Source organism: Microcaecilia unicolor, chromosome 3 (assembly GCF_901765095.1).
Source record: "Microcaecilia unicolor chromosome 3, aMicUni1.1, whole genome shotgun sequence".
Classification (NCBI taxonomy): domain Eukaryota; kingdom Metazoa; phylum Chordata; class Amphibia; order Gymnophiona; family Siphonopidae; genus Microcaecilia; species Microcaecilia unicolor.
Window position 1 is genome coordinate 77565742 of NC_044033.1, and position 24601 is coordinate 77590342.

Below are 24601 nucleotides of genomic sequence, written 5' to 3' on the forward strand. Positions count from 1 at the left end.
ACATGAGAAAGGGAAAAAGCCTCTGAGCCCCCAGACCTCCACCTGATATTAGCTTTTAATTGGGTATAGAGTAAATAACTTGGGTCTCCTTATCTTCATCAGCATAAAAAACCCTTTTTCTCTTTAACTCTGAATTGCTAAAAGACTTCACAGAAAAAAGCAAACTCATGGATCCAAAAATAAAAAAATATTTACTTAACTTAAACTTTTAAATCCTAGTAGACACAAACGTGTAGAATAAGTCAAATCACACCGACCGTGGCCAGAGTTTCACTATGTAAGCTGTCTCAAGGAGTGCATGACACTGGTAATCTTGAACACAGCGTGTCTCCAATGCTTTGGAATCCAATGCATCGGATTAAGTACTTTGCAATTTATACCAAGAGAGGTTTTTCTTGTGTTCATATATTAAGACTCTCTTATCCTTTTGTTGATTTACAACAAGTCTGTAACATGACTCAGTCCTGCTAGTCAAAGGAAAAACAGAGACTGTCATCTGTATGAGTCTGTAAAGTGTCTGCTGGTCATGCTATACAAATAACAGGAACAATGGCAACCATGACTTACCTGTTCTTCTAATCTGCTATTCCTGTCCAAAACCAGAAGCATGTGATCCCTCAGTGAGTCATTTTCATGTTCCTGGATCTTTCCCCTTTTGTCCTGAGTAGAGGGAAATGTTTTAACCAGATGATTAGGTAATGCTCCTCTAAGCGATAGATTATGTAAATCAGACATTTGGGGGGTCCTTGTACAAAAGGGTGTTAGGCCCTTATGTCCAGATGATCAAAAGCCCTGTGCTGTTCCAAGCAGCGCTGGAACAGCATGGGGCTTTACCGTCCCTACAATCAGAAATAATAGCTTGCAAATTTATGCACGCTATTATCTCTGATCATAGGGTAAAGTGCGGGAGGACTGTGCCTGAGCAAATTCTCCCACACTTGTTTGACAGGTCTGGGCTGTCAAAATCCCAAACCTGTCAAACACAGGGGCTGGAGGTCCGTGGGACCACCAGACCCCAAACAGCATGGCCGTGGTGGCCTAGTGCCCCCACCAAACCCTCACCCCAAGCCAACAACACAGGGGCTGCAGGTCCAGCAGACCTCCACTCCACTCCCCGACCCCACCCCCCACACAAGATCCGTTGGGTCTCCAGCCCCCCTAACCCCCCCCCCCCCCAAAAAAAAAGCCCTGGTGGCCCAGTGGGCAGCAAATCAACTCCCCCCATATCTTTGTTGGAGGAGGGAGGTACACTTCCTCCTCTTCCAGCAGCGCCGCCTTGAAAATGGTGGTGCCCGGCCCTGCCCAGTGCATCCTGGGATGCGCTGGGCAGGCAGGGTGCCGCCATTTTCAAGACCCACCCCAGCACTAAAAAACATGCGTGGGTAGCATGTGCACATGGCACAATTATCATGGGATGCCTCAGTGTACCCCACTGAAAAACATTTTTTGTTGCAGTAAGCACATATTAGTGCTTACTGCAGCTTAGTAAAAGGACCACTCTGTGTTTAGGGCCCTGTTAGCATAAAAGACTGGAATGCTCAAATTTCTGTGTGCATGAATACAAAAAATGATTCTCACTCAGCATGGGGGTTCCTAATTTTAGCCTATACTACAGAGCTGCCCTCTTCCAAATGCTGTCCACGGTACAGAGAGGCCTGACTAAGCTATGGACCTATGCAGCACAGTGGGGCTTAAAAGGAGTGCCATTATGGGCCATGGCATGGCTCCCCCTGCCGCTACTGCGAAGCCTCATATCTGGACTGAGGGGTCAGATGAGGGTGATTCTGGGGGAGTGGGCTAGCTGTAGAGTAGCCTGGTTTCCTGGACGTAAATATCATATGATGACCCCTATCATTTATGCAACAGACTTTACACTGGGTCGGGTAGTAGGGGTATATGGTCAGTGGTCAGCGGCCTCTCTGTGCTTGTTGGGCCAAATATGGGAAGATGGGAAGTGCCATTCGTTTAACACACTCCAAGAGGAATTTGGATTAGGGGACAGAGACCACTTCTTCTATATGCAGATCAGGGATTTTATCCAGAGAAAAGCGAGAGAGGACTTATCCCTTGCGGCCACAGAGCTTGAACTAGCTATGAGATCTGGGGAAGGTAAAGGGGGGATATCTCGCATCTACAGAGCTCTGTTACATAAGACCCAACCATTGGACAAATGCCTTAAGAAATGGGAGACTTTACTGGGTATCACATATGACCCAATGGTTTGGAAAAGAAAATTTAAACGATTATTGGCATTCTCAGTGGCTACCCCTTTGCTGGAAAATGGATATAAAATGTTGTATCAATGGTATTTGACCCCTAGCCGGCTTGTCCGCATTTTCAATAGCGGATTGGCAGCTTGCTGGCGTAAGTGCGGGGCAGAGGGTACATTTTGGCATATATGGTGGGATTGTCCAATGATAAAGCAGTTTTGGCAGGACTTACAGACCAGACTGCAGAGCGGGATGGGGCTTGTGATAGTGCTTGATCCTGGCTTTTGCTTGCTGAACATAGTTTTAAGAGAGAGCAGTGGCTCCTGCTCTGCACTTTTACGTTTTATCGTTACAGCAGCCAGGACTTTAATTGCAAAATACTGGAAACAACAAGTGCTACCCACTGTGGATCAAGTGCTCGCCAAAGTGGACTACTGCTGTTTAATGGATAAACTGACTGCCCTGCGACGAGGAGGAATGGGGAGATTTTTAAAAACCTGGTCTTCCTATGTGGAATGGCGGGGTCTTACAGGCTGATGTCTGTACTTGGTGACTTTTACAGCGATGACAGTGTGTGTTTTCTTGTCTGAGATATCCTGAGGGGGGTGGGAGGGGGGAGGTTTGTTGGATCTTTAATGCAAAAAAAGACTAGAGTGTACTGTTAGCTTGAGCTAAGGTTTGTATTGAAAAACTGTTTATTAATTAATAAAAAAAAGATTTAAAAAAATGATTCGCACTCAATGTGTAATTAAACTCTGGAATTCACTGCCAGAGAACGTGGTAAAAGCAGTTAGCTTAGCAGGATTTTTAAAAAGTCTGGACAATTTCCTAAAAGAAAAGTCCATAAGCCATTCCTAAGACAGATTTAGGAAAATCCACTGCAAACAAAGAAAATAAAAAGAGTAACATACAACTTTTAAAGAAAATTCTTCTAGCACACTTCAAGGAAGAATAGTATTACAAAGTGAAAAGGAAATTGAAAAAAAGGGAAACCAATTAGAATAAAATAATCCTAATACTTAAACAGTGTAGTTTCGACTAAAATACTCCCGAACTTTCAAAAACAAATCATTTCTCATGACCCTTAAGGAACTGCTCTAACTTTAGTGGATTCCGAAATATATAATCCTTATTTTGAAAACTAAGCAAACATTTACATGGAAATTTAAGGGAAAATGTAGCTCCCAGGGCCAGTACTCTAGAATTCAATGCTAAAAAAAGCCTTCCATCTGAATCGTGGAGCCCTGGCAACATCAGAAAATATCACTCTTAGCTCTACAAAAAAAAAAAAAAAAAGAAATCTCATCTTTTTTCTTAAAATATAATTTCATAATCAAAGATTGATCACTCTCATTTATACAAGTTACCAAGAGGGTAGACTGTGTTTGTATCACATCTTGAGTATCTTCAAGAAAAGCTGTTAAATCAACCTCAGGTGGTACCAATTGATCTACTCCTTATTCAGAAGGGTGCTTTTTCTTAACAGGTAAATAGTAACAGTGGTAATGTTGCAGCATTATCCATACCTAAGACTTCCTTGAGGTATTTCCTCAATAAAATCTCGGGTGACAGCAAATATATTTTTTTAGAAATTTATGAAGCGCAGATTTCTAGCTCTGCCTGCATTCTCCATAATTTCTCATTTCAAATGTAAATTATATGAATCTTTAATTGCTGAGGCAGATACTGTCTGCAGAGAAGTACAGCTTGCAAGCACTGTTCCCTCTAAGCTGAGCAGGCGTCCTCCACCTACAGTCCTGCCAGTGTGTGTGTGTGTGGGGGGGAAGGTGCTGTTTCACTATTATATTTTGCCACTGTTCAATAGTAAGGGACAGGCAAGCTGTGCAGAACTCCAGGGAACCTGCTTATGCCTAGTAATTGAAGACACAATATTGATGCACTGCCCCCTACTGACAGCAATGCAGTTGGAGGACTCCCACTCAGCTTACAGGGAACAGAGCTAGCAAGTGTTTATCTAAAGTTGATATATTTCAGTTCACATTAACCAATTTATCTTCAACTTCCTGAGAAAAGATTTGGCTCTGAGAGAAATGGTTTTACTATTCCCTCCATATGCTGATTCAAGTCCCACAAATCCTTTAAAGGAACCTCTTGTGAATCTCCTAACATGCAGGGAACTGGCTGAGTCTCAAAAGGATTGTACAACTTGAAGCACCTTAGCATAAGTTACAGCTGATGTCAGCTGGGATCCCTGCCGCTCGCTATCAAGAGACAAGGAACCTAATACTATAGGTTCCAAAACACAAGAATCTGAAGGAAGGGTTGGAGGAGTACAATCGGGGGGACTAAGTGAGGTGCCCAGAGGAGATAAAGTCTGAATTTCAGTCATTGCTGTCACTCCAGTGGTGGTCACATGCTGATCCACTGGACCCACTGTAGCTGGAATGGAAACTTTAATTTTGATTTTATGTTTTCCCATGATTAAAAGGAAAATAAGACAATAGAATACCTTAAAGTCAAAAGTCCTCGCTGCCTCACCACTCCCCAATGCTCAAAGGGGCTCCCAAGGGGCAGGGTGCGCCCCTTTGGGCATGCGCTGCAGCTGCATGCTGTAAGGGTGCCGCCTCTTCAAGGAACTTGTGGGGTCCCTGGTGACATTAAAGGGATATCCACCACCTCACCTGATGGAATTCAGCAAATGCTTTCCAGTGAAATTGCCTGCAGTAACTGCCAGATGGCAAGTGTGGAAGTGCTGTCCTGCCAACATAGGATACTCAGGTAACACCTTCTCCCAATCTTCTGCTTATTTCTAGAATGAGCTTGTCTTTGTCCCAGTTCCTAACCCTCCTTTCTAACCGAAATCTCTGCCTGTCTCATTTTGTTCTACAAGCTCCTTAATTGCTCCCCCTCTATGTGACCAGCTGCCTTCTCCCCTTCCCCCTTTCCCTTCTCTGCACTTTATTTTTTATTCTAGTTTTTTTTTTTTACTTATTGTTTTAGTTGTTGTACACCACACACGCCATGGATGGATATGTTGCGGTATATCAAGTACTGTAAATCACAAATAAAATCTGTTTTACTCTTTGGGATCTTGCCAGGTACTTGGACCTGGTTTGGCCACTATTAGAAACAGGTTACTGGGCTTGATGGACCTTCAGTCTGTCCCAGTATGGCAATGCTTATGTTCTTATTCTGGAGTAAGCAGTACCTTTACAAGACAGCCATAATCTTTAAAGGGACATTCCAGCTCTGCCTCAGTACACACAGAAGAAAGATGATCCTCAACCTGTGAAGACAGCAACCCATAGTCAGTTCACTGATAAGAAACTCTGGCATGTGCATATTTCTATGATGATTTCCGACAGAACATGGAGCTCAAACCATGCTTAACAATAAATCCTCAGCTCCTCTGCACTAGCCATAGTTTAGGGTTTCTGAAGACTTACCTGCCACTGAAAGACTTTCAACAGCTTTATAGATACAGATGCCTCACTCTTGCAAGGAAAAGTAATATGATGAGAAAAAGACTTTGAGCCCTCAGGGACAGAAAAATACCTAATGTATATGAATGTACATTACTTTGAAAGTGTCTTATTTACCACCTGCAAGTGTGAAAGCTAACTAAAGTCACCACAGCATCCTGTTGTTTCAAATCATAACAGATATGCCAGATAGAAATGGAAACCATGTGAGTTGTTGCCTGGATGTTTTCAGATTAACTCGATCAAGATATGGCTTGCTAACATTTGTCATGGACATTTTTAATTGCTCAAATAAGCTAGTGCCTTGTACTGAGCAGGAATTAAACATGTCAGATAGTAGCTTCCTTTTTCCTTCGCTTTCCCTGTAAATGTCTTGTTGGATATCAGCCTGATATTCAGAAAATGCTGAGCTCCAAAATTTATGCCCCTAAATTAGTCTCCTAAATTTGTGCCCTATTTTCAGCCACACTTAGGAGCCTAAATTTTCAGCTGCTCTTAAATTTAAACCTGCCATTCATCTGCCTAGATTTACGAGTCAGAGGTGTTTATTTTCGAAGCATATGGACATCTCTAAAGGTCGAAATGGACGTCCATGTGCTTAAAATGTCCACGTTACGATTTTGCAAAGTCAGAAAAGGAATGTCCAACACTGTAGTATGTCTAAATAGTAAGGGGGTGTGCTGTGGACATGTTTTGGGTGGGACTAGGGAGGGCCTGAAAGCTGAATGTTCAAGAGCAATTACCAAAGGGGAAGAAACATCCATATCTAAAAAGAAGGATGTCCTTATTTAGACCTGTTTCAGGCACATACAGGGTACAAAAAGGTGCTCTGATTGAGCAGCTGTCCACTGGAGGGGTTAAGGCATGACACCTCCTTAATCTCCCAATGTCTGCTATCCCCCTCCCTCAACCCAGAAAGTGAAACTGGAAGGGGATACCAGACTCTATGACATCTTCAGGTACTATGGGCATTCTTAACAGATCAGGAAATAGGTCTAAGGAATAGCCTAGTGGTTAGTACAGTGGACTGTAAACCAAGTGACCCAGGTTTGAATCCCATTTCAGTTTTTAGTTTTTTTTTTGTTGGGTAATTGTGAACTTTCCAGAAACAGAAAAATATGTCCTGAACCTGCGAGCCTGAAGGCTACTGGAGTGGCGTATAGGGTTACCATATGGCTCCAGAAAAAGAAGGACATATTGATCCAGTCTGGGTTTTGTTTCCACTGAAAGCAATGGAAATAAAACCCAGACTGGCTCAATCTGTTCTCCTTTTTCTGGAGCCATATGGCAACCCTAGGTGTATATTTAGGTACAATAGGTAGGTTGCTGTTCCTGGAGGGCTCACAATTACAAATTAAAAGAGTTAAAGTGGGATTTGAACTTGGGTCCCTTGGTTCACAGTCCACTGCACTAACCACTAGGCTGCCCCTCTGCTCTGTATGGGTGTCTGGGTGGCCATTTGCAAAGAATGCTGCCATACAGATGTCCAGGTCCCTTGCCCCCCCCCCCCCCCACACACACACACACACTTCACAGTTTGGACGTTCCAGTTTGTAAAATGGATGTTTATGCTGGATATTACCAGTGCATGGACATACATCTCATGTATTTTTTAACAGGAAATCCTGGCATATTTCCTGTTTGAAAATACATGTGAAATGGACGTCCATTTGGGACATTCTGACTTGGATGTCCTTTTAAAAAGGCCCTTCTAATTTATGAGCCTAGAGTTGAAAAGCAGTGCAAAGTTTCTAACTTCTATTCCCTAACCTAAATCCACCCCCTGATACCACCCACTTTTATGCTCCTAAATTTAAGAGTTTAGTGAAATTCTGAGTAAATATTTATGCACTCAACCCTAGCAAATTTTTAAAAGAGACCAATTTATGAGCATAACGCTCAAAGTTAGGAGCATAAATCCTTTGAATAGCGAGCCTATTGAAAATGGCTAATTAAAAAAAACTTCACCTAATACAATGTCCATCATATCCAGTTTAAACCAGTCTATGTTGCATTGTCTAGCAAAATAAAATGTGGAGTTATTTCACAGTTCAGCTGTCCCCAGAAAATCTGCAGAGAACAAAAAAATGGTGAGGAACAATTTGACTTCAGAGCAAGAGATAGGAGAGAAAACTGACAGGACTGGAACATTTTAAACCCATTTGACAGATGAAGTTTCCAGGGGTAAGATATGACTTGCTCTTGTAACAATGTAAAAGTTCAAGGGCACAGAAGATTCTGGGCGGTGGAAGGAAGTGGGATTCTTAAAGAACTGTCTGAACATTTCCTGGTGCCCAGTTTCTTTATATCATGCTACCAGATATGCACGTTTTTCAGCTTTCCATCGTTGCTCTGCGTTATTTACTTCTGAGAACTGAGTTGGCTTGCCCCAAAGTCTTAAATGTCTAACCTGCTTCCCTAAATCAGAACGTGAGACATTTATTGTAATAGGACTGTGCTGTGTCCTTAATATTTGTTACTAAGCATTGTATCTGAAAAATGCAATATAAATGGCTGTGTTTCCCTCTTTTATCTTTCCCTACACCCCTCCCTGGGTACTCTGTTCATCTGGTAAGTCAGTTATCTGTACCCTTCTCCACGGCCAACTCCAGACTAAGTTCCTTTTTTCTTGCTGTGCCGCATGCCTGGAATAGACTTCCTGAGTCGGTATGTCAAGCTCCATCTCTGGCCATATTCAAATCTAGGCTAAAAGCCCACCTTTTTGAGGCTACCTTAACTCCCAGTTCACCTGTTCAGTACCCAGATTGCTTTAATCATTCCCACAATAAATAACTCCCTGATTCCTTATTTGTCCTGTTTGTCTGTCTTGAATAAATTGTAATTTCTGTCAAGCAGGGAATGTCTCTTACATGTTGTGTACAGCTCTGCGTACGTCTAATAGCAATAAAATCATTGTGAACTGCACTGTACTTTGAAGAGTCAGTGGCAGTACACAAATTCAGTGGTGGGTAAATGTTTTGGGATTGGTTTGGGAGGCTGGTGTGTCTGTTATCTGAGGACTGGGAGAGGGGAGGTTCCTACCCAACCCAGTCATGACTCCCAATACAGCCCTCATGCTCTATAAAGTCAATAACAAAAACTGCCTCATGAACACTTCTTTTTTTTTCACCAAAAAGTTTGGCCCTCTGCCTAGCATCAATAAAAAAAATTGGACACTGCCCATGAAGCCCCTTCCATGGCCCACTGTTGATGCAGATCCCACCACAGCCTCTAATACATCATTGCTCTGAGTCAGAAGGTATTCATGAAGAAAACTATATGACATATTAACAACCATGCATGCTTTGAAACGTTTATTCAATATAGAAAAATCTCTAAAACCAATAACAATCAGGGCATGCTATAGTACTAACTCTTCAAACACATATTGCATCCACACAACATTCTTCACAATCATCACACACTAACACTATACACCACACAATCCAAAAATAAATACTATTCTGTCATCTTGTAATCTCCATAGATCACATCACTAAATCCAAGTGCCGTGAATTCAATGTTCCAATATCGTTCATAGATGTAGTAACCTTGAATAGTTCAACCAATGCTAAACAAATTATCAGTCCAATGTTCCAAGGTCATATCACAATATTTCCCCACTTCCAGGATGTATGTGTAGTCCAAGACACACTGCAATTTAAACTTGAAACTGCGATGCACAATCACCAAATCACAGAAGCCACTTTCACACCAGCTCCATATCCAAACTCAAATATGGGTTGGATGCTAGGTAAAGGGAGGACGAGGCGAGGTAAATGATGGGGGAAGACAGGAGGAAGAGGGGACAACTGCAGGAGAAATAGGGAAGGAGGCAGGAGGATGGCTACCAGGACAGGTTAAAATGAGGCAGGACAGCAGACGCTGGAGAAAAGAGAAAGGAAAAACTGGAGGCAAGAATGGAAAAACAGAAGTGATATGGATGAGAGATGAGATGAAAAAGAGGGAATAGGGGAAGGAGATGGAAGGGATATGAGAGAAAAGAAATGGAAGGGAAGAAGAGAAGAGAAGACAGTAGAGTGAAGAGTGAATGAGGAAGGGAAGGAGATGAAAGGGATAGGAGAGAAAAGAAATTGAAGGAAAGAAGAATGAATGAGGAAGGAATAGCTATTTATTTATTTATTCATTTATTAAAAGCACTTGGTATACCACTATTAATGACATAAGCATAACATAGCAATTCATAATAAATTATGAGAGGAAAGAAAGGGAAAAAATGAAAGATGGAGGGGAATGCAAGGGGAAATGAGGTAGGTGCTAGAGATGAAATAAACTAAAGAGAATGGAGTGAAGGGTGGATAAGAGATGAGAGTTGAAAGATGTGAGAAAAGAAAGATTGAATTTGGGTCCCTGGTGGAGGACTACAGGCAGAAATAAATTGTGGTACCATGACAGAAACTGCTCACGGGAGCTGGGGGAAATAGCTCACCACTTCCTACCACTCACCTGCAAAAACAATGTGCCCTATATGCCCAGGGAAAAATTAGAGGGAACATTGCACAAAGAAATCTTCTTCTTCCTTCCCTGTTAACTATACACACACAGCCGGGACAGAAAAGCAAAGAGACACTTCAGGCTGCTCTGAAAGCAGCTTGTCCTTCATTTAAGAGCAAGTATTTTGGTGCTACGATTACAGGTACACTTCTAACACCAGAATTCACTGCTTTGGAACTGCCTGCTAACCAAATTCCCTGACAGCCTCCAGAAAATGCAATTGCAGGTCAGAATCGTACGGTTGCTTCTATTCAATGTGCTGACAACCAATTATGTGTCCCTAAGTCTCCCTCTGTGCCCACCCCCATGAATTCACCTGTTGCCTGTATTCAAGTTGCAAAACGTCAATGATGTGAGCGCATGTGCTTCTCAGACCCCCTGGATTCCAGTAAAGCAGGTCCTCTGAGGGTTGGCCAGCTAAGCTAATGGCACACATGAAAAAAATATAGTTGCCTTAGGCCACAGTGATTTTTGACCCCCACCCCTAGATTCTAGAAAGGGCGAAGATCCCAGATCCGCACCCAAAATAATGAGTTAATGGGCTCCAATGATGTAGTTATTGGCATGAAGAAGCACTTAAATGTCACTAAATATGATTTGGGCTGCGTGCTATTCTGCAACAATGGACGCCTAAATTGGATTGAACAACTCAAAAGGGGGTGTGGCCAAAGGAGGGTCAGGGGCATTCACAAAAGATGAACGCAGTGTGACAGAACAGCGGCGATCCATGCCCAACTTCTGCGCCAGGTTTACATCAGATTTCAGCTGGCTTAAATCTTCACACCCAAAGTTGAGCACGGAATTTGGCACTCAATGCTATTCTACAAAGAGTGTTCATCCTAGAGCGCCAATTTTTATCAGTGCCAAATTTTTGATCCCCTTTATAGAATTCCCCCCCCCCCCCCACCATGTCATTTAGCTGACATAAACTGTCATGTTTTAGAGGAATATTAACAGAAATCCAAAGCACGTTGTCTAATCTAGCAAAACTGCTCGACTCCTTTTCTGTGAATAGCTGCCAATCTTTACACAGTATTATTAAACACTGCATGTTCTGGTTTACAAAAAATCCGTGCACAATTCTGACTTACTTCATCTCTTGTAAGAATTTGAGAGCAGTGGTTGGGACACGGCACTGGAAAATCTGGACAGTAATTTTCCTCGTGATTCTGAAAACAAAAATTTGTTAGTTACTTCTGTGTTCTATGACTAACAAATGTACAGTACAATGGGCAGAGGAAGATTTCCTGTTTCACCTCATCTTTTAGAACTGTATTTGCCCCTTGGTGGTTTTCTCTGCTCTGTTACTTAGCCCTGGTCTCCAATGGCTCATCTCATTTGCCTCCTGGCTCCTCCAGCTCCCCAAAACCAGCTGACTCTCCACCTTTGGCTTCTCAGAGCTGCTTGTTCATCCTTTTTTACAGGTCAATTAAGTGATTCAACATAATTAGAGCATTTCTCCTGCCTTGAGCTACCCTACCAGAAATGCTGAAGGAGTTTCAATAGCGTTTTTAAGTTCAAATTTCTTTATTGAAAATTAGCAGTTAACAAAGAACAGATACAAGCTGAAATAACACATCAAAGTACGTAGTCTAGCTGCCATGAAAATCCACTTGAATGCAAGGGCAACACATTTTAAAACATCCTCAACCCCCTCCCCAAAAGAAAGGTGATACCCTTATATTGGAATAAATACATTTCTCAAGTAGCTTTTGGGAGCTAACATCCCCTTCCTGAAGTCAGAACATAAGGTCATGATCGAAAAGAGTGTTCCCCGGCATTTACACAGAAAGTCCCAGCAAAGCAACACCTTCAGGGTAAAACCTGCTCTGGTTAGCCAAAAATTGTGTGTGTGCATGATTTCTCTTTCTAATTAGTGGAGTCTTACAGACAGGTGGGGTTCCAGCCTTTTTCAGCACGTTTTGTAAAACAGTGAGAGGCTCCTGGTCACGTAAATCACCTGTGCGGTTAATGCCACTGAACATCACCGCAGACTGCTAAACTGAAAGCCACCTATTTTGTGGCTGATTCGGGGGCAGAGTTGGCACTTACGTGGTTAAGTGCCGATACTCAGGACTTAACCACCCAAGTTAAGCGGCTAGACTACTGTAATATAATTTACCTTGGCTGCACCTGCGATAATGTAAAGAGACTATTAAGTTGATCTGTCGTTCAAAGAAATTCGATCACATCACTCCTCTTTTACAAAAATTCCATTGGCTTCTCTTAGACCAGCGAATTGTCTACAAACTACTTATACTTACTTTCAGAGCTTTTAGACTCAGTCTGCCTGATTACTTAGCCTCTTTAACTATTCCCTATTCCCCGGTTCATTTACTGCGCTCTATCAATGATTTACGCCTGGTCCTTCCAGGCTCAAAATTTGCCTAACTTGAGTACACTCAATACCGTGCTTTTTTTCTTCACTGCTCCTTTCTCTTGGAACACCGTCCTCATTTTGGTCAGGGCTGTCTCGTTTTTCAAAAAATTCAAGACTGCAATAAAAACCTGGCTTTTTCATCAGGCTTACAATACAACTCCCTGAGTTTTGGGTGTACTCATTGGGTTATCACTGTTTTTCCTTACCACCCCTCCCATTTTTCCCTTGTAGCCCTTACTGTATTGTCCCTGACTGTTTACCTCTTTTACACTACTTTTAAATAATATGGTTGTTGAGTTTCTCTGTGCTCATACGGAATGAATGTTCACTATCTTTCCTATTTTACAATGGAGTTCCTTTCCGTCCTTATACCTTTATTGTACACTGCTCAGGTCCACCAGTTAGTTTGAGCGGTATATTACATTTTAATAAACATAAACAACATAAAACTCAATCTTATCTTTATCAACTTAGGTGATTAAAATGCTGAATATCACACTTAACTGCATAAGAGATAGCTGACTGTAGAACTCGGATATTCAATGCCGCTACCTGGATATGACCTGGCATTGATTATCGGGGCATGATGCTGGCAGTGGCAATAAAACCATTCACTACTACTGGCTGAATATCTATCCCATAAACAGCTGACATCCTGGCTCAGACCAAAGGCCCATCTAGCCCAGTATCCTAACAGTGGCCAATCCTGATCACAAATGCAAAAAAGCAGCAGGATGCCATGCTACTTAATTGTAGGGATGTTCCCTAGGTCTACCCTAATGGTTTATGGACTTCATCAGAAAAACAGAAGAACAGGAACCCTTGTAGCCATGCAAACAAATCAGTCACAAGAAGGGCGACGGAAAGAAGGGGGGCAGCAGACAATGTAAAAACTTAATAGCCCGTTTTTACGGGCTCAAAAGCTAGTATATAAAAGAAACAACAAAATGTGAAAATAACACAATATACAATTACAGCATGACAACAGTGAAGTTGACAAAAGTGACAATTACATGCATAAAATCTGCAAATACAACTTTAGAAAATACAACTTTAGAAAATGATAATGGGTAAGTATAATTGAATCTAAGGGGTATGTTTACTAAGGTGCGTTAGCGTTTTTAACGCACCAGTAAATTAAAGGCGCGTTAAATGCTAACGCGCCTATACATTTCTATGGGCGCATTAGCATTTAACGCGTGTACACCATTTATGCTGTACACCATTTACACACGTTAAAAACGCTAACGCGCCCATAGCGCCGCTGAGTAAACCTAGCCCTAAGTGTTAACATGGTCCAAAGAAAATTCAACATAATAGCCTCATTATGTGTCAACCAATACTGAACATGAAAGATACAAATATACAAAACCATACCTTGAATTGGATATATATTGATGAAACTAGAAAGATGCAGGTATGTTCAATATCTGAATCAAGGGTTAATCCTGTATTCTGAAACTGATGATTACAATGTCTCTCTATTGCATATATGACAATACACTACAAATATATACTGACAACTATGTGAGAAGAAAGGGGGTGTAAGGGGGGTGTAGGAAGGAACACGTTGAATATGTATGTACACAGCTAAAATGCATCTATTTAACAATGACTGTGCATTTTTGCTATATCATCAGCCTAGTTTATGAAATGGATACTTGATGTATTGTGAACTGAAGATATATTAATGCTACTGACTCATGATTCAGGTTTCAAATTCTTTTGCCCACAGATTTATAATGTACCGTCAGAGAACATGATTGATTCAGACGTTTTTTATTTTGTGTTTTTACCAATAGTTGTGTACATACATATTCAATAGATGTTCAAATTTAAATTTATCGGCTTTTGGTTGACACATAATCAGCCTATTAGGTTGAATTTTCTTTGGACCATGTTAACACGTAGATTCAATTATACTTACACATTATCATTTTCTAAAGTTGTATTTGCACGTTTTATGCATGTAATTGTCACTTTTGTCAACTTCACTGTTGTCACACTGTAATTGTATATTTTGTTACTTTCACATTTTGTTTCTTTTATATATTTTAACTGTGTCAATGCAATATTGTTGTAATCTTTGATTTGTATACATGTTTTTAGAGACTGCTGAAGAAGGCCCTTGAGGGCCGAAACACGGCTCGTGTCGAGTCCTGGATGTTTAATAAAGTGCAAGTTTTTACATCGTCTGCTGTCCCTCTTTCTTTCCGTCGCCCTTGTTGTGACTGTTTTTTTATGGACTTCATCTCCAGGAATTTGTCCAGCTACTCACTGCATCCTCCAGCAATGAGTTCCAGAGGTGAACTGAGGGAAGACCAAATGACAGCTGGCATGGTTAAAACATGAGGTGAATGAAACTATTAAAGCTAAAAGAAAATCCTTCAGAAAAATGGAAGGATCCAACTGAAAATAATAAGAAACAGCATAAGGAATGGCAAGTCAAATGCAAAGTGCTGATAAGGAAGGTAAAGAAGGAGTTTGAAAAAAAGATTGTGTTGGAGGCAAAAAGACATAGCAAATTTTTTTTTAGGTATATTAAAAGCAAGGGACTGACAAAAGAATCAATTGGACCACTAGATGACCGAGGGATAAATGGGGCACAGGGAAGACAAAGCCATAGCGGAAAGATTAAATGAATTCTTTGCTTCGGTCTTCACCGAGGAAGATTTAGGAGAGATACCAGTGCCAGAAAAGATATTCAAAGCTGATGAGTCAGAGAAACTGAATGAAATCTATATAAACCTGGAAGATGTAATGGGGTAATTTGACAAACTGAAGAGTAGAAATCTCCTGGACCAGATGGTATTCATCCCAGAGTACCGGTACAATTGAAAAATGAACTTGCGGAACTATTGTTAGTAATATGTAATTTATCTTTAAAATTGAGCATGATACCAAAAGATTGGAGGATGGCCAATACAACACCAATTTTTAAAAAAGGTTCCAGAGGAGATCCAGGAAATTATAGACCAATGAGCCTGACATTAGTGCCAGGCAAAATGGTAGAGACTGTTATAAAGAACAAACTTACATATTCAACAGCATGGATTAATGAAACAAAGCCAACATGGATTTAATGAAGGGAAATCTTGCCTCACCAATCTATTACATTTCTTTGAAGGGGTGAACAAACACGTGGATAAAAGTGAGCCAGTCGATATTGTGAAACTGGATTTTCAAAAGGCATGTGACAAAGTACCTCATGAACGACTTCAGAGGAAATTGGAGCGTCATGGGATAGGAGGTAGTGTTCTATTGTGAATTAAAAACTAGTTAAAAGATAGAAAACAGAGAGTAGAGTAGAGTTAAATGATCAGTATTCTCAATGGAGAAGAGTAGATAGTGGGCTTCCCCAGGGATCTGTGCTGGGACTGCTGCTTTTTAACATATTTATAAATGATCTAGAGAAGGCGGGGCCAGCGCAGAGGAAGCAGTCGCAGCAGCATACAGCCCTGGCAGCGCGCGGATCCGCTGCAGATAAGCAGCAGCAGAACACTGTGCCAGAATGATGATGACTGGAGCGGAGGGCAGCAGCGTAGCGGCAGGACGACCCGGTGCCGTGCAGCTTTCCTGTTCAGGTAGACTGCGGCGCTGCCCGAAGGGGAGGGAGGGCCTGAGGGAAAGAAGGCCTGCAGCATGCACCGTTGCTGGGTGGGCCTGAGGCCAAAGTGGGTGGGCCCTGGCCCACCCAGGCCCACCCGTGGCTACGCCCCTCAAGTGTTAAAATGGGGTTGAATAGATAACTACTTGGGAAACATTGGAATAGGGTCTTTTTTTTTAATTCATAAGACTTCTCAAACAGCTATATACTTAGCCTCTTTTCTAACTCCAAATTGGGTGACTTGACCCCTTAAAGTCCTCAAACCCAGTCCTCTTATGTGACTGAAGCAAGAACACTTCCACAACTCAACCTGGTTTTCAGGATTTCCACAATGAATGAAATCTATTTGCATTTATAGCTTTCACTGTATGCAAATAAATCTCATACATATTCATTGAGGAAATCCTGAAAACCAGGCTGGGTTGTGGCAAGACTTATAAACCAAGAGAAGAATTTTGTATTTGACCTGTGCAATGACAGGAAGCCAGTGCTCTGAGAGGAGGAGGGTGACATGATCAAACCGATGGGCACTGTGAAGTAATTTGACTGCAGTAGATTGTAACAATTGTAAGCACTTGAAGGAACAAAGAAGAATGCCAGCATAAAGAGAGTTGCAATACTCTAGGTGAGATATGATGAGGGTCAGGATGAGTGGGTGGAAAAGAATAATGGAAAGGAAAGGATGGATGGTGCAAAAATAATGGAAAGGAAAGGATGGATAGTGCAAATAAGATGGAGTGCAATAAACTATGCCAAATAACAGAGTCTATTTGGGACTTGAAAGTAAGCTTTTAGTCGAAATGAACACCTAGAGTTTTGGTGGATTTCTTGTAGGGGAGAAGATGACTATCTATAGAGGGCAGAATCAGAAGGTATAGAAAATAGAATAGATTCGTATTTAATGGACTTTGAGAAAAGAAGGTTGGATTTTAGCCTGATTGAGACATTAGTAAGACACTCATTGAGACGGGTGATGGAAGGTCAGTAACACGACAGAAGGTTTGAATGCGAGCCACATAACAGAATGGCGTACGTGAGTGATCTTGGATAATAGTAAGTGAAGTGAGGAAAATATTGAAGAGGGTAGGAGCAAGAATGGAACCCTGAGGTACACCAGAGTGAAGAAGTAGGGAAGCAGTCGTAGAGCAGTTAAATGTGATCAGAGAAGTAACTGGAAAACCAGGAGAGGACTGATCAGAAAAGAAACTGGAAAGCCAGGAGAGAACAGTGCCACAGATACTGATGGAGTGGAGATGTTGCAGAAGTAATGTGTGGTCCACGAGATCGAAGGCTGAAGAGAGGTCAAGAGAGACAATGATGACAGAGCAGTGCTGGTCTAGCATAGTACGAATGGAATCATAAAGGGTCAGCAGGAGGGTTTCTGTACTATGGTTCTGAGAAAAACAAGACTGATAGGGATGGAGAATGTTACTTTGTTCAACATATTGCACCAACTGAATGTGGACTAACTTCTCAAGTATCTTAGAGAGGAATGGGAGGTTTGACATAGGACAAAGGCTAGATGGAAGGGAAAGGTTGAGATTAGACTACTTAAGTAAGGACCAAACCAAGGAATGCTTCTAAGAGGGAGGAACATAACCTTCAGTAAGACTCACAGTTATTAATGGGAGAAAAAGAGAAATCAGCTGCTGAGACAGATGCTTAACTAAGAAAGAAGGCTAAGAATCGTTTCCATTTACCTTTAAATTTATGGACATCATGCTTTGTTTGCAGTACTGGCACATTTCCTCTCGAAATTTACACTCATATTGTAGGTGATCTTTTAGAGCTTTTCGAAGCATTACATCATGGCATCCATCATTGGAGCATTCTACAGTCTCAAGCAGGCACTGTTTCAGGTGCTCCTATGAGAATTGATTAAAAAAACCACACACACAACTATAATTTTCTGTGTAGCAAACAAAGCATCAACCGTTAGGTTTTTGTTATTTTCTTGCAGGTGTCAATCAATTGCCATGTAATCACAATTTATTTTATTATAAGAACATAAGAACTATTACACTGGATCAGATCACAGCTCCATCAATCCCAGCATCCTGTTTTCAACAGTGGACAATCCAGAGCACAAGTACCTTGCATCCCAAAAGAGTATTCCTTGTAACTTAAGCTCAAGGAATAAGCAGTGTCTTGCCCAAATTAACATGGCTAATAAAGGTTTATTGACTTTTCTTCCAGGAACTTGTCTCAATCCTTTTTAAACCCAGCTATGTTAACTGCTTTCACATCTTCTGAAAAACAGCTTTACAAATTGTGTGCAATTAGTTAAAAAAAAAAAACCTTTCTCCAACTAGTTTTAAAAGTGCTGCCTATTAGCTTAATGGAGAGCGTACCTTACTTTAAAAACAATTCAAAAGAGTAAACAACCATTCCTTGCTTACCTGTTCCACCCTACATCTCCTCTTGGCCATCTCTTCTTCAAACTGAACAGCCCTCTTTAGCCTTTCCCTACAGGGAAGCAATTCCCTCTCCTTTATCATTTGTCAACCTTCTTTGAACCTTTTTTAGTTCTGCTAAATCGTTTTTGATATGAGACAACCAGAACTGCACACAATAGCCATGGTTTTGTCGCACCACAGATCAATACAGGGGTCGTTATTTTTTATTTTGCTACATTTGTACCCCGCGCTTTCCCACTCATGGCAGGCTCAATGCGGCTTACATATTGTATACAGGTACTTATTTGTACCTGGGGCAATGGAGGGTTAAGTGACTTGCCCAGAGTCACAAGGAGCTGCCTGTGCCTGAAGTGGGAATCGAACTCAGTTCCCCAGGACCAAAGTCCACCACCCTAACCACTAGGCCACTCCTCCACTCTGTTCTCCCTTCTTTCCTTTGCCGGTAAGACCTACAGTAGCATTCTATTTGCTTTTTTTACCTCAGATGCACACTGAGCAGAGGGAGTATATCAGTGTGCCTAGTCTGAGGTTCCTTTCACCATCTTTGCTACTGCCTTTGCTGCCTGAGCGAACGTGATGCCTTACAAGGATTTCCACCAAAATACTTTTTCCATCTGCCAGTTTGGCGATGTGGCATTACCTCCACCCGCCTGTGATGTCATCAGCATTCCCAACGTGCTCACTCAAAAGGAGTATATCCGTGTGCCTAGTCTGAGGCACACCATCAAAGGGGCACGTTTAAAGGGTGTATCGCGCACCTTAGTGTGCACCTTTGTGGGCAACTTTGGGGGACTTTGAGCTAAGATTTTTACAGGTTCTTTGAAGACAGGAGGACCAGTTAGATTAATAGGTTTACTGTTATTAGTTTTATCCTAATATTTCTGTGGTTACTGCTTTTTCATTTCTTGCAGGCATTGTTCTATGATTTCTTATCAAGAGGTGGGTGGGAATAATTATCATAATGCATTGGATAATTTATTTATTTCTGGCTCTTGGGGTCCTTTCCGTTATGGTTTGGTGACACAACTACTTACAATCCCAATCTGGATTTCTGCATCACACAAGCAAAAATACAAGCATTCGTTCCATCTCCCTTACAGATGTTTAACTAGTTGTAATGTTTTATGCACACAAAATACTGAGGTAATAATGGGAAATTGACCATTTTATTCAAGGTTGTATGGGAAGTACTCTTTGATCTCTCAGCAAGATAGCAAGAAGCGGACAGAAATTTAGCTCTCCTTCACAACTCATTTCTGTAAAGATAACACCATCACTTAATAGTTTTGATTTTACTTCTGTTCCCTCTCTTTATGTTAACGCGAGATCCATTAATAAGCTCTATTACGGAATGATTTGATTATGTCTTCTGATACTGGGTTTTTATTTATCTCAGAGACTTGGATAACTGAGAATGATAATTCATCATTCTCCCATTTATGTCCTCCTGGATACCATTTTCAGTGTCTGAGCATGTGGCTTCTACCAAGAGAATAATACCAGGCCATGCAAATTTTATGTGTTGGAAACTTGTGGCTAATGGGGAGGGGGAGAGCATGCCACTTGAACACAAAGGTTTCACGAGTTCCATACACAAGGTGTTTATCTGATAGCAGATTGACAGATACAGTTCTCTTCCACGGATTGTCCTTAAGAACACAAAGACTCGAGGCAGGTCGGTTGGCCGAAACATGGCCATGTTGAATCTCTTTGATCTATTTGGACTTTTCATGTTTATTGAGTTACACAATAAATTTGGACTTTTTTTTACATCGTCTTAAGACCATTTCCTTGTGTCATCTTCTGTCGCGTCTCTCGCGCTTGCCGCGCTCTCGAGGACCTTGGCATACCTTCAGGCTTCTTCCCCGGAAGCGCGGGGTTTGTGAGTCCTTTAGGCAAAATCACCTTCCAGGTAGAGAGGAGATAAGACTGGACCGGAACTCCGGACTGGAGTTCTACACCGGAACACTCGGAACTGGAACGCACCGGACGGGTGCGCACTGGAGTGGGGCCCACTGGACTGGACACACTGGAGTGGCCCCACTGGACTGGAACATACAGGAGTGAAACCCGCTGGACTGGAACACACTGGAGCGGAACCCGCGGAACTGGAACACCCTGGACCTAGGCTTCACCTACACTTGACTGCCTTTCCCCGAGGGTTGAGCCCTAAGGTTCTGGCAGCCGGTAGGACTTACAGGAACAGCAGGAATGAAGATCCAGGAGTGCCCCCTGGCACCTAGGCGAAGGCAAGGCAGACAAGCAGGGACTGTCCGGGTTCTGGCAGTCGGCAGGAATCAACACAATGACTAGTAAACTGTACCCAGGCTAATAGGAACGCTATACCTAGGCAAACCAGTCATACACAGGAACATACACAGAGCAAACTCAGGAGACTTGGAAGGCTATACACCAGCTAACAACTAAGCTGTGCCCAAGCTAACAAGTCATGCACTGGAAACAACACAGACACTAGCAAGGCTTTACACAGGCTACAAGCCACACGGTGCCTACGCTGGCTAGTCAAGTATTAGGAACAAACCCAGGGAACTAGCAAAGCTATGCACAGGCTACAAGCCAGACGGTGCCTAAGCTGGCTAGTCTATCACTAGGAACAACACAGAGAACTAGCAGAGCTATGCACAGGCTACAAGCCAGACGGTGCCTAAGCTGGCTAGTCTACACTAGGAACAATCACAGTCTTGGGATAGTGACTAGCAAGGGCGGCCAGTCTAACACTAGGAACAAACACAGAGAACTAGCAGAGCTATGCACAGGCTACGAGCCAGACTGTGCCTAAGCTGGCTAGTCTACACTAGGAACAATCACAGTCTTGGGATAGTGACTAGCAAGGGCGGCCAGTCTAACACTAGGAACAAACACAGAGAACTAGCAGAGCTATGCACAGGCTACGAGCCAGACGGTGCCTAAGCTGGCTAGTCTACACTAGGAACAAACACAGTCTTGGGATAGTGACTAGCAAGGGCGGCTAGTCTAACACTAGGAACAAACACAGTCTTGGGACAGTGGCTAGCAGGGGCGGCTAGTCTAACACTAGGAACAAACACAGTCTTGGGATAGTGGCTAGCAAGGGCGGCTAGTCTAACACTAGGAACACACACAGTCTTGGGATAGTGACTAGCAAGGGCGGCCAGTCTAACACTAGGAACACACACAGTCTCGGGATAGTGACTAGCAAGGGCGGCCAGTCTAACACTAGGAACAAACACAGTCTTAGGACAGTGGCTAGCAGGGGCGGCTAGTCTAACACTAAACAACCACAGTGAACTAGTAGAGCTATGCACAGGCTACAAGCCACACGGTGCCTAAGCTGGCTAGTCTATCACTGGAAACAAACACAGAGAACTAGCAGAGCTATGCACAGGCTACAAGCCAGACGGTGCCTAAGCTACTAGTCATGCACTGGAAACAAACATAGAGAACTAGTAGAGCTATGCACAGGCAACAAGCCAGACGGTGCCTAAGCTAACTAGTCATACACTGGAAACAAACACAGAACACTAGCAAGCTATACACAGGCTATAAGCCACACGGTGCCTAAGCTAGCTAGACAAACATAGAAACTCACACAGAGCAAACACTGAAACTGTGTACAGGGCACTCTATACACCAGGACCTTTAGATGAGATGCAAAGGCCAGGACTGTAGTCTCCAAGTGATTAATAAAGCCCTTCAACACCAGAGCCACAGCTGCAGCAATCATCTTGCAACCAAACAGAGGCTTGACACACAGAGCAGTCATCCCATAGGAAGGAACAGCGGGAGCCATCTTGGATACTGGCAAAGAGGAAGAGGCGGCAGCCATCTTGGAAGAGGCATAGCCCACACAGGTGAGGTTCAGTAGGGCAATCAGCACACAGAGCCAGAGAGAACCTAAGACAGACACAGACACAGAGACAAGCAGAAGCCAGCACAGACACTGACTCCCAGAAATAGGGTAAGTCTGAGGGTTGTCATGGCCACGGACGGGACATCTTCGCTGTGTTCCTTGTGATTTTGAGTTTGCAAAGACTGTGTTGTTCTGTGCTTATATCAGCATAAAGGATAAGACTTGACATGGCCATGTTTCAGCAAATGCTTGCATCATGAGTCATAAAATCCAGTGATTAAGTCACCCAAACCTAGCTGTGAACTTCAAAGATTTTATGACTTTAGTGTACTTTTCTATTTTATAGACACTTTAGCCAATATGACCATAGAATGTAATATAGGGTAAAGAGTTCTTTGAATTCTAAAATATGTTTTTAAAAAGCTGTGTAGATAAGAACAGCTAGCCACCTACCTGGTATCTTCCCAGTGTCACCTTTGTACTGCAGTCAGGCATATTTTTGCAAATAACTTGCAAATTTAGAACTTCTCTTTTACAGCAATTATCCTTGAACACCTACAAAATAATGGTTTAGATATACATTTAAGCTGCCATCTTACTTAGAGTAACATCAGAGATTTAAAAAAATTCCACTTTAAGAACTCTACCATGGAGAAGCAACAACAGCAGCTGAGAGGCATTCCTGCCTGTGTGGTGCGCAAATGTCGATTAAAAATTGATGGACAAAGAATGTAAGCAGTCCCTTAAAACTACTAAAACCCAGTGCAGCAAATGAAATGGTATTGTAGGTACTAAAAACTACAGCAGACACAAAAGTACAAAGGGTCTTCAAGATTAGGGCGTCAACTCAGAAAGTTTATTAATAAGAACCAACACAGTCCGTGTTTCGGCCAAACCGCCTACGTCAGGGGTCTTACGAAAGTGAACAGGTTCAATTATAGCAACCCTTCAAAGGAAAATGTCAATTCTTAAGTCACTAAAATGCCAGTAAAAAAAAGCGCAAATGCGTCAATTTGAAAACTCTCTAGCGGTGCACAGTCTGCTCTAAAGAAGTAGAGAAACGCTAAGCAGGTATTAAAAGCTAGTCAGTTATATTTAATATATCGTGGGCCCTGTTTACTAAGCCGCATTACTGTTTTCAGCATGCGTTAAAAATTAGCACATGCTGATGCTAGACACACCCATAGGAATATATGAGTGTCTCTAGCATTAGCACAGACTAATTTTTAGTGCATGCTAAAAACGCTAGTGCACCTTAGTAAACAGGGCCATGAATTTCAAAACACATCATCCCTTGAATTCTATAAAAGTCACCAAAAATTGCATGCCCAATTTGCATGTGCAATTTAATTGAATAATGAGCTAATTAACACCAATTGGCTTTTTAACAAGAAATTAATGGCACTAATTAGATTTAATTGGCATTTACACGCATAAATTTAGGCATGGGATCTGCGCCTGAAATTTATGTGCGATCTGAAAAACGGGGAAATGGAAATGTCATGGGCATAATAGGGGAGTTTCTAAAATTAATGTGCATTGTCATAGAATAACGATGATACGCACCTAATGTAGGCGTGTACGTTTGCATCACGTTTCAGTTGGTGCAAATGGTCGCGCCTAAAGTTAGTCATGATTCCCGGGCATAAGCGCTATTCTGTAAACTGTGCCTAACTTTAAGCGTGGCTTATAGAATAGCAATTTTTTCGGCGCCATACATAAAATCTAGCCCCATATGTTCACAGGACCAAATTCTTCCACTGGAAGGGCTTTGACTTTACTCCTATTTCAACTTGCTGTTGTCATGAGTAGCATTCACTTTTTCCCCTGATTTTTTTTTAAATTTTAATTCTTTATTAGTTATATACTTTTCATACAACAAAGGAAAATAACATCAAAATCCCCATCCCACCAAACTATAAAGAAAATAAAATTAAATGAAGTGTGTTACATATTCTAGATCCAAAAAACATCAATTTACAAATCAGAAATACCACTCAGGGAGAGGAAGTGACATCAGCGTCCGAGATGGGTGCTTGAGTTGAGTGCTCCACATGCTCTGAGGATATAACTTAACATGTCCCTCACTGCAAGCTCCCCCGCCACAATTTTCTTTTGGCATTATGAGCGACAGTTGTTCTAGCGTGCTCAGCGTGCACGATTTCACCTACAAAGCACC

General features: G+C 42.0%; 1 protein-coding gene across 3 annotated transcripts in view; it reads right to left on the reverse strand.

Annotated features, from left to right (window-relative positions):
• Positions 1 to 24601, reverse strand: part of TRAF5 (TNF receptor associated factor 5) — a 76704-nt gene that overhangs the window by 12122 nt on the left and 39981 nt on the right. Inside the window, exons 4-8 of one of the 3 annotated variants that reach the window (XM_030194649.1) lie at positions 22876 to 22977; positions 17856 to 18017; positions 11260 to 11337; positions 5380 to 5457; positions 568 to 660 (exon numbers count right to left, since the gene is read on the reverse strand). In XM_030194649.1, coding sequence (XP_030050509.1) covers positions 568 to 660; positions 5380 to 5457; positions 11260 to 11337; positions 17856 to 18017; positions 22876 to 22977 — 513 coding nt within the window. Of the gene's footprint in view, positions 1 to 567; positions 661 to 5379; positions 5458 to 11259; positions 11338 to 17855; positions 18021 to 22875; positions 22978 to 24601 lie in introns of all 3 variants that reach the window. The other 2 variants (XM_030194648.1, XM_030194650.1) reach the window with 2 other exon arrangements.